The 14334-nt window shown below is 44.3% G+C and overlaps 2 protein-coding genes across 2 annotated transcripts; both read left to right on the plus strand.

The window, feature by feature from the left end:
* The first annotated feature begins 818 nt into the window (after nt 1-818).
* MTRES1 (mitochondrial transcription rescue factor 1) lies at nt 819-5270 on the plus strand. The gene is made up of 4 exons (XM_064707100.1): nt 819-894; nt 2475-2907; nt 3750-3822; nt 4820-5270. The coding sequence occupies exons 2-4, from the start codon at nt 2483-2485 to the stop codon at nt 4994-4996; spliced, it is 675 nt and encodes a 224-aa protein (XP_064563170.1). The 5' UTR covers nt 819-894; nt 2475-2482; the 3' UTR covers nt 4997-5270.
* A 5402-nt stretch (nt 5271-10672) lies between these two features.
* Nucleotides 10673-11563, plus strand: LOC135445071 (taste receptor type 2 member 7-like). The gene has a single exon (XM_064707101.1). It carries the CDS (start codon nt 10673-10675, stop codon nt 11561-11563), a length of 891 nt encoding a protein of 296 aa, XP_064563171.1.
* Nucleotides 11564-14334: the final 2771 nt, after the last annotated feature.

Here is a 14334-nt window from a genome sequence, read left to right on the forward strand (position 1 = left end):
CAGCCTCCTGCCCTCCTGCCTCTCTCCCAGCTCCCTCCAGCCTCTGCTCCCAAACCACAGGGCACAGGGTGCAGAAGGGGAGAGGCAGTCACAAATATCTAGAGGGAGGATGCCAAGAGTATGGAGCCAGGTTTTTCTTGGTGGTGCCAACTATTAGGACAAGAGGCAACAGGCAGAAAATGATGCACAGGAAATTTCACCGGCACATGAGGAAGAATTTCTTTACTGCTGGGATAACCAAGCACTGGAACAGGCTGCCCAGAGAGCTTGTGGAGTCTCTTCACTGGAGATCTGGAGATACTCAGCAACTGCCCGGACACAATCCTGTGCCCTGTGTTCTGGGATGAAAAAGTAGTGCAGTCTCTTCGATATGATGTGATCTTGATAGCTGGTCTAGACATGGCAAGAAAGTAAGTACAGAAGAAACAACTTGCTACTGAGAAAGATGTCATGCATCTAAAATTTGACTTTTGATAAGTTTTTACATCAGTTTTTGGTTTGTTTTGGTTTTTTTTTGTTTGTTTGTTTTTTTGGGTGTAGCTTTTTTGATTCTCTAAATATATGTTTTGGATATTCCTGTTCATTTCACCCTATCTCCCTTGAAACTGCTTGCTTGGGCAGGGAGGTTGGACCAGATGAATACCGTGGCGCCTTCCAGCCTTGCCCCTTCCGTGATTCCGTGAGAGGCGCCCCGGCTCGCAGACCGGCGGGCACGGGGCGGAGAAGGAGCGGGCCCTGTTCCGCCCCGGGACGCCGAGCGAGTCCGCCGAGCCCCGGTCCCGGCAGAGGGCGCCGAGCCGTGGCTGCGGCGGCTCCGGCTCCGCCTCCCGCGGGCGGGCGAGCGGCGGCGCGGGGACGGCAGCGCGGCCCGGGCCGAGGCGCCCCGGCACCCAGGTAACGCCGGCCCGCGGGCCGCCCTCCGCCGCCGCCGGGGCGGGCGCGCCAAGGCTCCGAGGCGGCGCGGCCGGGTCGCGGCGGCGGCCGGCGGCGTCTGGGCCGCGGCCGGGGCCCTGCGGCCTCCCGGGGCAGCCGCCGGGGAAGGCGGGGCCGCCCGGTGCCGGTGCCGCCGCCACCGAGCGCCCCGCCGGCGGGTCAGGGGGTGCCGGGCCCGGCATTGCCCCCCCGGGGGTTCCAGCGGGGCGGAGGGGGCGCGCCTGCTGCGCCGGGCGGGCTCAGCGCCCTCCTGGGCCGCTTGTACCCGCTGGCCTGCGCGGAACAAACTAAGGTCGAACGCTAAAAAGAAGCAATAATATTTGTTAGCACGTTCTGCAAACAATATTTGCAATAATATCTCTTTGCACGTTCTGCAAGTAATATTTGCAGTAATATTTCTTTGCATGTTCTTGCAGTTCCAAATAACTGTTGGAATTTGCCCCCGAACTGAGGAGAGGCCTGTGTCTTTTGCAGTCTCTCTGTACCGTCCTACAATTCAAACTATATGTCCTATGTTTTAAGGTCACATATTTAGAGACAAGAAAAATACAGGGGAGGTGTGGTTATTTTTATTTGGTCGGTAATTGCTGTCATTGATCAGGGCTTTTTTTCTCAGCCACAAATACCGCCTCATTTAATATTTCGGCAGAGGTCACTGGGGTGCGGGGAAACCAGACTCTAATCTCGTAAGGAAACACGTGTTTCCGTGGATATGAGATCACAGTAAAAGCCAGCGGAGCGCCCAGCTCGTAGGGGCTGTAAATCAGTTTCTGAGAGCCTTGAAAGACATCTGGGGTGTTTTGGAGATGTATGCCCCTACTTGTCCCAGGTCAGAGAGAGGAGCAGCAGTGTTGTATTGATCAGCCTTGCACAGCAGCACCGGGGAGCTTTCATATGAACCTGCTGTTGGCAGTGTCATTCCTGGTGTCACGCCTGTTGCGGTGCACAGAGCCGTGTTATTTCTGCCGAGCGCTACCGCGGCGCCAGTTCCCATCTGGAGAAACGGGGCGGGGGGGACGCTGTGCAGCGTTTTGCCACGCAGGGGTCTTGTGGTACAAGCAGAAACGGAGGTTAAGCAGCTTTCAGCTTTTCTGGATTTGCTTGATTGCAATGTTCAGCAACTTGCTTGTATTGACAATGACTCATGATAAATAGAGATATCCCTGTGCTTTTTATGACACAGATAGCAGCGTTACTGTGTATTTTGTGATTGTATTTCAGATGTAGGGAGGGAAGTGCCACAAATGTGTTTGTACAGTTAATGCTGAACACCAGAAAAAGAATTGCAAATGGAGTATTCTGCTGGGCTTTTCTGCGTTTGTTTCTCATCTGGTGTCTTAGCTCTTTGTAGTGTTGGCCAGTGTACGAGAAAGTCGGATCATACAGCCACCTAAAGCCTTGTGCTTTCAGGTGATGCATCACTGTATGGGGAACTGGATACTCATCTTTCTGTAGTAACTGTTATGACATATGTAGGGAAATCCTTCCAATCCATCAAAGCAGTTGCTCATTTTTACATATGAATGTTTGTTTTATTTTAGGTTATGCTATGACTGGCTTCAGACTCCCCGTCAGCACTTTCAGAAAACTAAATGTCTGGATCGGACTGTGGGAGAAATTTCCCTCAAATAAACTGTATCCCACTTGGAGGAGAAGCTTATTCTGCAGCTGTCAAGCAAGCACAGTAAACTACAGAAGATGTTTCAGTTTTTCTCCAGTCAGACTCAGTGCACTAAGACTCTCTCCAGAGTATATCTCAGTACTTTCTCTGAGGAACAAAAGCAGCAAAAGCTCTAAAAAGAGCAGACAAAGCGTACAAGAAGAGGAGGAAGAAGAGGATGAAGATGAAAGTAATTTGGAAGATGAATTTGAAAATGACCCCAATGTAGTAAAAGATTACAAGGATCTTGAAAAAGTAGTGCAGTCTCTTCGATATGACGTGATCTTGAAAGCTGGTCTAGACATGGCAAGAAAGTAAGTACAGAAGAAACAACTTGCTACTGAGAAAGATGTCATGCATCTAAAATTTGACTTTTGATAAGTTTTTACTGCTGGAATAACTCAATATTTGTGTTTGGTTTTTTTTTGTTTGGTTTTTTTTTTTTGTGTAGCTTTTTTGACTCTCTAAATAGATGTTTTGCATGTATGGACATTCCTGTTTATTTCACCCTACCTCCCTTGAAACAGCCTGATTTTGCTTTTCCCTATATGCAGTATTTTTAAGATTGCTGAGGAGGCATTTTGTAGTCACTTCCTATTTATTTAAAAGTAAGGAAATGCAAAATACTGTACTGTGTAATATGAAAAGGTCTAATTTGAGATTGAGGGAGTAAAATAATGCACTATTTAATGAATGGAGAAATAGGGGCTGGTAAGTATAAGCTTCACAGGTCCACCAGGTAAATGTGCAGTCTATAAATGTATCACAGTGTTTGATCTAATGCAACCTGCCGAAGTGTGATATCACTGTGCTGTTGGAACAGAATATTCATATAACTTGATCACTAACAAATTATTAAACTGGCTGGTGCAGGAAAGGGGATAGTATTTACTGGATATTCAGGAGACAGATCTCTAGAAACAGCTTTTCTGGCACAGAGCAACTACATGCTGTTATTTAATTTAATATTTGTGAAAGGCCTTTTCTTTACTTCCAGTTCAAATCTCTCCTGACCTTAAGTGGTGTCCTTTACACACAAGTTAGAGGTGTAGAAATGTGCCTTGCCTATGAATGGTGGTGTTGTGTTTCTGCAAAGAAACAATTGCATTTTGTTTGCTGCACACTGTAACTGCAATAAAACCTTGTTTTTCTTCAGTAAAGTAGAAGACGCATTCTACAATAATGAACTCAGGCTGAATGGAGAAAAACTATGGAAGAAAAGTAGAACTGTAAGACTTTTAAATTTTTTTTTTAATATAATACAAGAAAATTTCTAAGGCATGATCTTCTCCCTCTAGCCCACTCTGCAAAGGTGAATGCACAGCATTGCTAACACCACTTCCACCTGGGGGGATGGTGTGACCATGGTTCCCTGGGTAAAACTTTATTCCCTGAGGCAGACAGGAAACTTGTGTGGTTGGAGAGTCAAATCTAAGTCTGAAAGCCAGGAGAAGGCAGCAAGGAGGGAACATTTTAAGTTGCTGAAGGAAGTGATGATATCACTATGTGAGATTGATGGAGTAGGAATGATTAAATCTGAGATATTGGTGGAGCAGGCACATGATTAAAGAAAAAGAGGAAGTTTGAGGATAGAAAGGGATTGAAACTGGGGTAGCTGAGGGAAGGCTGTTGTACCTGTAATAGAGCACACAGGACCACAGTTAGGAGAGAGCCAGAAGGGTCACCAGACATGTACTTACTTCTCCCTACCCTTTCTTTATGTGAGGGTGATCCTCGGTTGTGGCTACTGTGATCAAAGGGCAATATGATGAGAAGTTTTGATTCCTGATCCCATAGAGTTAAGGCTGGTTTATGAGAGGTATACTGCTTCTGTGACTTTTGAGAGGAGCACAGGCACTTGTTGAGCACTCTGTTCTTTGAAACACTTTAAACTGTTTTAAAGGCAGGAGGAAGAACTTCACACTTTTCTGGTTTGTGTCTGTGTTGACAGGAAATAAAGACATATGTGAAACCTTTTTTACAGAGTTAGGTGTTGGTTGTATCACACAGAGTGTGAAGCTCTTGGCATGGGAGGTCCTGAGACATGTAATTGCATATTGCCATGACTTTCCTGGAAATTCATCTCTGGAGGATCTAAAATAGGTCTCGTATTGGCTGCCTTCCTCCTCTCCTGTGAGATAGGAATATTAAGTGGAAAGAAAGGAACATGGCGGGGATTTCCCCAGGCAATGTTTATAATCACTCATCTTCTCTTTCTGTTTCCAGGTGAAACTTGGTGACACACTGGATCTCATAATAGGTGAAGATAAAGAAACAGGAAGTGCTGTAGTTATGCGGGTAGTCTTAAAAAAATTATCTGACAAAACTGAAAGTGAAAAATACAAAGTTGTTTTGAGGCGTTGGAAAAACTTAAAAGTGCCCAAACAGGATGTACTTAAGTAACGAGGGGTTGCATGTGGCAGCATACGATTTTTGCAGAAAAGCATACTTTTTTGTTAAATATGAATTTTGGTTGAACAAAATTACAGTACCCTTTTTAAGGGCTTGTGTCAGAATGTTATCTCACTCTGCTGCATACATCAATAATCATGCAATAAAGCCTGTCAATTTTGTTGGTAGCTTTGTCTTGTGGTACTGTAAGTTAAAAGATCCAACACTTACATTTCCAGGAAGTTTCTTATAAATAATGAATCAATAAAGACTGATTTGATCACTATTTAATTGCTGTCTAATTTTGTTAATCAGAAAGGTTACATTAAAGCGGATATCACATCAAGCAAAATTACTTTCTTTGTTTTATCTCTATTCATGAAGTAGGACGAAAGCCTTCAATTATGTAAAGTTCCTTTTTCATTATTTAATCTTAATTAAAGGTTAACAATACCAACTCCATACTTATATATGCTGCTGCTATACCAAGAATGCAGCAGGATACTGATTGCAGGGCCATATTTCTAAGCAGGAAAACTTCATGGTGACAGAGAATCATAGAATCAGAATAGTTTATGTTGAAGAGACAAGATCATTGAGTCCAACTATTAACCCAGCACTGCCGAGCCCATCACTAAATTGTGTCTATAAGTGCCACATCTACACACCATTTAAATACCTCCAGGGATGGTGACTCCACCACTTCCTGGGCAGCCTGTTCCAATGCTTGACAACCCCTGCCAGTGAAGAAATCTTTCCTGATATCCAATCTAAAACTCACCTGGTGCAACTTGAGGCTCTTTCCTCTTGTCAAATCACTTGTTGTCTTGGAGAAGAGACCATCCCCATTCCCCATCACTCTCTGGGCCCAGCCATCCAGACAGGTTTTTACCCAGTGAATGATGCACCTGTCCAAGCCATAAGCAGCCACTTTATCAAGAAGGATGCTGTGGAAAATATCAGAAGCTTTACTAAAGTCTAAGTAGACAACATCCACAGCCTTTCCTTCATTCATTAAGGAGGTTGGTTTATCACAAATGGAGATCAGGCTGGTCAAGCAGGACCTTCCTTATATCTCCTTTCCAGAGTGTTTGTTAGCCTTTCTTTTCAGGTTCGCAAGATTTCGTTTCCCTTCCCGAAAGGAAATGTTATTTCCTTTTGGGAAGGGAAACGAAATCTTGTAATTTCAATGGGGATCAATTGGGCAAGCTTTGGTCCATGTCCCTGCATTTGATGGCATGCCATGCCTTTTGATGGCTTTCACTTTGGCCAAGACTTTTATTATTTTTTTTTTTTAGTATCCACACCATGTCCCTCATGTCTTCCCCTCAAAGTTTTGTCTTCCTCCTTGGTATTTTCTACTGCTTTTACAACATCTGAGAGGTTAGTTTTGGCCTGTTTTGGTCCTTGGCAATGCACCTCATTTTCTCCCAGACCACTTTCTTGTAGTCACTAAATCCCCCCATTTTCTTTTTTATTTTCCTTCAATTGCATTTCTTTTCAGCATATCTCCTTTTCAGAGTGTGGAGGGATAGAATGTAAGAAAATAAAGACAGTGCAGAAGGTAGTCTCACACCTGAGGAGTTGCAGCTATACGAATCACCAAAGGTTAGGAACAGACCTGCCCTTAATGGGCCACGGTTGTGTCCAATAAGAACATGAGTGCTACAAAAGAGTTGGTTAGCTGGTTGAAGAGAGATGGAGTTTGTTGGCTGTGAAGAAGGAGGAGTCAGTGTTGTGAGGAGCTGATCATGAGAAATCACCGAGAAGGTACGAGAGCTTTCCAATAGGATGACAGCATCAGAGTGTTTGTGAGTACTTCTTTTCTTTTTCTGGGATTTGAATGGATCAATTTTGGCGAGATTTGGTCCGTGTCCCTGCATTTGATGGCATGCTGTGCCTTTTGATAAGAGTCACTTTGGCCAAGATTGATTTTTGATTTTTTTTTTTTTAAGTATCTATGCTATGTCACTCATATCTTCCCCTCTAAGTTATGTCTTCCTCCTTGATTTTTTCCCCTGCTTTTGCAACATCTGTTAGCTTAGTTTTGGCCTGTTTTGGTCCTTGGCACTGCAGCTCATTTTCTCCCAGACCACTTTCTTGTAGTCACTAAATCTCCCAATTTTTTTTTATTTTCCTTCAATTGAATTTCTTTTATCAAATCGCTATTTCAGAGTGTTTGTAAGTCCTTCTTTTCTCTTTTTGGGAGTTTTATGGATCAATTATGGCAAGCTTTGTTCCGTGTCCCCACACTTGATGGCATGCCATGCCTTCTGATGGGATTCTCTTTGGCGAAGGTTGATTTTGTTTTTTTTTTTTGTGTCCATGCCATGTCACTCATATCTTCCTGTCAAAGTTGTGTCATCTGCTGTGATTTTTTCACCTCCTTTTCCAACATCTGAGAGCTTATTTTTTGCAGGTTTTTGACCTTTGTACTGCACCTCATTTTCTTCCAGACCACTTTGTTGTGGACACTAAAACTCCCAATTATCGAGGGTTTTTTGGTTTTTTTCAATTGCATTTCATTTGATCATATCTCCTTTTCAGAGTATTTGTAAGCCTTTCTTTTCAGGTTCGCAAATGGGACAGGTCCTGTGCTAACCAAAATTGCATGATCAGTCCATGCCCTGCAGTGCTTAACACAATTTTCCTGGGAAAAACCTCACAGCTTTCAGGGTCTAAATTCATTTAGAAGCTTTAGGGCACTGCAGTGTGGGGGAAACTCAGCATGGTGCCATGTTTAAAGGCCTTCACTCCCCCAAGCAGATATGATTGGAACCCTGGCACGGGGACCTGTCCCAATTTTTACCCTTTTACGTCATATTCTCCAAAATGAACTTTTTAAAAGTACAAGATTTGATTTCTTGCTCCCATCACCTGAACCACGCTGGGGCTCATCAGTTTATGCTTAAGGCAATGCCATTGGAAAAACCAACATGGATTTCAATGCCTGTGAAGCATCAAAATGAACCCGAGTTTTTCAGCATCTGGACTCAATGTTGCCGCACTCAGACTCTCAGACTGAAAAGGACACTAAGTCCCCTGACCTGCTGAGAACAGCCAGGGCTCTGCATGATCATCATAGGCAAAACAAGGACAGAGGAATCCAGATCCTGAACCCTGACACTGATCAAAAAGGGATCAGTTTCAATACCAAAACACTCTCCACTGCAGAAAAACATCTCCACTCTTTGTGACACCCAGCACAGCCCCCCCAGACCAACATTCAAATAGTCAAGAGTGGCCCCAGGTAAGGGGATACCCAGCACATTTACATCTCTGCACCTACCCTGTGCCCACAGCAGCGGCACCAAAATCCCTGGAGTGCCTTTAGCTTCGGCATGGAACCCTGCTCCTCCATTTCACATCCGGAATTACATAGCATGGATGTGAGGATGTTCACTGCTATGTTCAGCAATCAGGTAGAAAAGGGCTTGTGCCATGAAATCCCTAGCCACAGCACAAGGCAGAGAGCTCGAGTAAGTCAGTTTTGAGTAGGAAATGGGCCTGTGCTAGAAAGAAGTCAGCCCTTTAAGCTAAGCAACATACTTTTCTCTAAACAAATCAAAGTAGGAATCCATTCATAAGAGATAACATTGCAGAGGAAAAAGTACAGAGATCTTTTCTTGTTTAGAGAAGAAGAGCCCCAGAGCACTAATCCTTCACCTAACATAAATGAATGTTCTTTAACACTTTCTTTTAGGAAGGATTGTTGCTGACACCTAAGCTGAACAGGACATGCTACTAGCAAAATAAGCATGTCTCAAGATACAGCATGTCAAGGCTGTTTTCACGGGCAAGCAAAGAGAGTCAAAACACAGCACCAAGGCCATATTTCCACGTGTTTGGAAGTGGATGTGAGAAAGGAAGCAAAAGCAGAGCTGTCTGAGAAACACTTGGTTTTCAGTACCCTTAACTTTGAAATAACTCAAGAACCTAAAGCAGGTGTCTAAAGATAAGTCATTCTGAGAACATATGTTTGCTTTCCTAGATATATGTATATAGGGGGTCTCTTGGATGCCTTTTAGGCACTGTGCTAGGATCTAAGGTCTCCCTGGAGCTCTCTCTTCTCCAGGCTGAACAGCCCCAGGTCTCAGCCTGTCTCCACAGCAGAGGGACTTCAGCACCAGTTGCATTTGTCCTCTCTGGAGGGCAGTAGAGGCACATTATTCCATTGGCTGCAGTTCTGGGAAAAACTTGGTGATGGGAAAAGCTGCTGCTCTTCCACTCTGGGAAGTACGGCAGGTGCCTTTTGGTCTCTTACTCCACATTGTATGAAGTGCCCAAAATTGCTGTGCATCAGTATTCCCACACCCAAGGGCAGATCCACCCTGCATTCCTAGACACAGGCACTACCTGGTGTCACTAAATGCAGATAATACCTTTTCTTAATCTGCTTGCATTGGTTTGAACTCCACTGTAACACAGAAAAACTCAGACACAGGAATGTACTGCAATTGTCCTACAAAAACAAATGTCTCCTGAGCTGGAAAAACTGTCATATCAAACTGGGACCAAGCACATCGTTAATAAAAAAAATTACCCATGAATCTTCCCAATTTTTAGGTAAGTCTAATTACTTTTGAAGGGCTTGAAATCAACACAAGACTGAACTTGTCAAATACCTACAGGTTCACAAATCCAGCATTTAGATCTGAAATACACAGCAGAGGAAAACAGTTGCTCTGCTGTAAAGCTATTATATATACCTGTAATTCTAGACAGAAAAAAATAATAAGTGTACATTAAAATAGAAGCATATATAAACATATCTTCCTGAACGAAAGAGCGGAAGATGGTTAGCAAAATTCCCTGACTGGAGTAATTTTGGTAAAGGTCACATAAAGATAATATTTTATTAGATAAACTGATAATGCTGAGACAAAGAAGCAGGCTTTTGCACATTCAGGGCATTGTTCAGGTACCACTGGAAAATTTTATTGCGTGTTATAATGTAATCTGAAATGTTGTCATCTTGGAGCTCAGGGCCAGTAAAACAGGACAGATACATTCGATTTAAAAAGGAATGTACTATTTATTTTTAGTTCTGTATAATTCAAAACTTAAAATAGTGTCTAAAATCAGATGGCAGCAAAGATTATGCCCTGAACTACTTTATGTAGAAAATATCTACAGATTCCGTTGGCCTGTACTCAGGTAAGACTAGTAGAAAGAGAAAAGACACAAAGGGTAGAGCAGATCAATATGAATGTTTTCCAGAATATGATTCCCAGATTTAATTACTCATCTCACTGCCCTGGATGTGCTTTGCTCGGTGCAAACTTCACTCTGAATGATCATCATTGGTGAAAAAGGGACAGAAGAACCCAGTTCCTGAAGCCTGACACTAATCAAACAGGGATCGGTACCACAATCAAAACACTCTCCACCGCAGAAAAACATCTCCGCTATTTGTGTCACCCAGCACAGCCCCCCCTCCCCCTTCCCGCAAAGCAACATTCAAATAGTCAAGAGTGGCCCCAGGTAAGGGGATACCCAGCACATTTACATCCCTGCACCTGCCCTGTGCCCACAGCAGCGGCACCAAAATCCCCCCAGCAGCAGCAGCAGCTCTATAAAGCTCCTCTTGCCATCCCTGACACTCCACCAAGAGCAGCCACTGACCTGCCTCAGGCTCTGCTGCCACAGCCCCCTTGGCCAGCACAGCTCTGCTCCCCAGCTCGCACCATGGAAGCTTCTCTCCCTCCACAGAAATCCAATGTCACTGCACACGGGGCCTCAACTGTGGCCATCATCACCCTGGAGGCATTTGCTGGCATGTGCATAAATGCTTTCATCGTTTGTGTGCTTTGCATTGCCTGGGTCCAAAAGAAAACCCTGAACTCTAATGAGAAGATCTTGCTGCTGCTGGGATGCTCCAGGATTTCCTATTTGTGCTCCTCATGGGTATCACAATTCCTTTCAAAAATATATCCCAAATATCTTTATGCTCACACTATACTTCTATTACTTGCAATTTTTCAAACATTTTTTAATTATTCCAACTTGTGGGTCTCAGCTTGTCTCTGTGGTTTCTACTGCATAAAAATTGCCAATTTCAGGAACAGTTTCTTCATCTACCTGAAAGTAAAGGTTGACAGGATGGTGCCCTGGCTCTTGTTGGGCTCAGAGATTGTAGCCTTGGCTATGGGTATTGTTATCTATGACCTCATGGAAACTGCGCAGAGTAGCAACCTCACTTCCAACAGCCAAGAAAATTTTTGGGAAGAAGGAATCACAATGGATAAACATTGTTACTCCTCTTTTTTTCTCGCTGGCTTTGGATATGCTGCCTCATTCATGGCAGTCAGTTTTTCTGCTGTTTTCCTTCTCTTTTCCCGCTGGAGACACAAGCGCACGATGCAGACAAGCTCCATGAAGGACCTCAGCATGGATGCCCACATCAGAGCCATGAAATCTGTCCTCTCCTTCTTAGTTATGTACAGCATCAATTTTGTATGTTTGGTCTTGACAATAATTTATGCCATGACGAAAGAAAATATCATGACACTTCTTATATCCATATATCTGTGTGCTTTTCCAGGTGTTCATTCCCTTTTCCAGGTGTTCATTCAGTAATCCCAAGTTGGAAAAGGCACTGCTGGAGATTCTCTCCTGTGTGAAGTGGGAGTTTTTCATCAAGTAGGATCAGTAATCAAAGCTGGAGCCCATGTAAAATGTTGATCTTTTAATGTAAGAAATAAGTAATATAATTTCTGAACAAACTCTCCAGGGAGGGTAGATGATACTGATGTTCACTCTTCAACATCTAAGTTAAAGAGTTGATTCATATCTTTTGAGCTAAATTATTATGAGCTGAATACATTATAATCATTTCTAGACTTAGTTAAATCTTTGAGATATATTTTTGTTATTAACAAAGTAATTTAATCCTGATGGTAGGAATGATGCCTAAGCCCCTGTGTGGTGAAGGGATTAATGTGGGCATGAGAGTCTGCTGGTGGGGTGATGGATCATCAGGCAGAGTCCCTTTACCTCTGCGTGGGCCCAGTGGAAGAGGGAGTGATGCTAATTGAGTGTTCAGACCCTGCCCAAGACTCACAGCCTTTGCAATCACAACCCTGGCTATCCCTCATCTCCACAGCAGCTGGCTGCTCACCCCCATTCACCATGGCAGCAAGGAGGTATTTTGACTGCAGCCTCACCTGCATTTCTCCCAAAAGGATCGATTTGGCATTTCAAATCCTGCCTGGTAGAGGATGGGAATATGACCCCACTGTGCAGACAGGATAGTAGGATTGCTTTGCTCTCCTCCCCAAAGCAGGGAACAGCTCTCGGTTATGATTTGCTCTTTTGACTCTGTCAGATTGTACCCCGGTGAAATTCTGTTCATAGACCTACCTGGTGGTGAAGTTGAGCTTAATGAATTACCCATTGCTCTTCCTTATTTGCTTCCATTTTCCTAAATATATTTAGAGCTATTCCAGCTAGAGTGTATTTATTAGTGGCAATTCCCAATTTGTATTTCTTCAATAAAATGCATGAGTTGTGATTCTGTGACTCTGAAAGTTCTTATTGAACATGACAAGAATTACACGTTGAATTTGGTAGAATCACAAATGAAACTGAGCTGCATCCAGGCCCTTTCATGTCTGAGGTCCAGCAAGGGCCTTATTTTCTGCCAAATTTCTACACTCTAAATGGAACAGAAAAATGTGCAACACTGGAACATAAACTGGCTGTGAAAATGGAATAACAATCCTGTCAAGCAGCCACAAATATTTTGGTATTCACAGAATGAAATGGCTGCAATGAAGAGGTTTCTCTCTAGTTTGGTTTACCTTTCCTTCTGCTGTGGCCCTGTGCTGTGGCACATATTATGGGCTGTATGAGTGCCTGGCAGTGGCTGATAGCTCAGTGTGAACACGCTGAGCCCTGACACTCCCCAGAGGTGATCACTGAGCCACAAAGAGCGAGGCAGGAACGGCCCCGGGGAGCTCAGGGGCTGCAGAGCCCCATTCCCACTCCAGCCCTGCGTGTCCTCTGTGCCCCACTGCCTGCAAGGACAGGATTGCCTGCTCTGTGGGACTGCTCTCCTGGCCTGCTCTGACCTGGAGATGAGGTTGGCTTTTCCCAATGCACTCTGGCTCAGTGAAACATGCAGACCACAGGCTTTGCTCTCAATCAGGGAAACAGCTTGAGGAGTCAGGAGTGGAGAAGACAACTTGTTAAGAGCTGACTGCAGCCCCTATTCGACTTGCGCCTCTGCTGTTGTTAGGGAGGAAGTGTAGGTTCTGGGGATGAAGGAGGGAAGTTGAAACTCAGATGAAAGGGTGTCGGGGGAGTGAGATCAAGTTTTCCATTTCTTCCTCATTATCATGCTCTATTTTCTTTTTTTAAAGTAAATTAAGTTCATTTTCCTGGTGTCAAATGAATTGTGGCCATGACAGTAACTGGTAAGTGATCTCCCTGCCATTATTTCGAACCCTGAGTATTCCCCATCGTGTTTTTCACCCCTGCCCTTCCTGTGGGTGAGAGAGAAGGAAGAGCTCAGTGGAGTTCTGGCTTCTCCCTGAGGACAACCCTTCACATCAGGTGAAACATGAAATAGTGCGAGCAAATACAAAACAGAACCTGATTTGTTGGCTTCTACCAGCAGCTCAGGTCCAGAGGCAGATTGTAAGCATCTCTGCTGGAAACATCTCCCATGTGAAAGGACTTCAAAAAACAGAAAGAGCCACAAATCCCTTTTTCCCTAGCTGTTCCTCATGCAGTTCCTGCTTTTATCTGACACTCCTTTCCAGTTTCACAGAAAAACCCTGGAAGATCCATCCAATTCCCTACATGCAGTGCAGCATCATTCCCAACCTCACATGCCACAACACTCAGCAGGCAAAATCCAGCACTTTGCACATGTTACCACAAAAAACACCACACAAAGTCCCAGAAAACAACACTGCAGATCCATTCTTCCATTTCCCCATGAAACCCCTGAGAATGTGACAGCCAGCACAGAATCCCTGTCTGTCCTGTGCACCAGCTCAACTCAGCTGGCACTGCAGGGGTCAGGGTGTCCATCAGCACAGCCACCCTGCACAGCCCATGGGGACAGATGCAGGATGTGCCCAGCCTGGAGAAGCTGACAAATGAGAGGTGCCAGAACTGAATGGGAAAGGCTGCCCAGTGCTGGAACAGAATGGAAAACTGCTCTGGGTCACATTCCAAGTCTGTATGGTGGCCAATCAATGCAATTAGGATTGATAATTCATGTAACATCCTGCTGGTTGTTCTATCCCACAGAAAAGATGGCTATCATCATTTGGAAGAGAGAAAATGCTCAGGGTTCATTTCCTGTAGCCATAGAGCCCTTGCTTGGGCTTTCATTTTTC

Source organism: Zonotrichia leucophrys, chromosome 3 (assembly GCF_028769735.1).
Source record: "Zonotrichia leucophrys gambelii isolate GWCS_2022_RI chromosome 3, RI_Zleu_2.0, whole genome shotgun sequence".
Taxonomy (NCBI): domain Eukaryota; kingdom Metazoa; phylum Chordata; class Aves; order Passeriformes; family Passerellidae; genus Zonotrichia; species Zonotrichia leucophrys.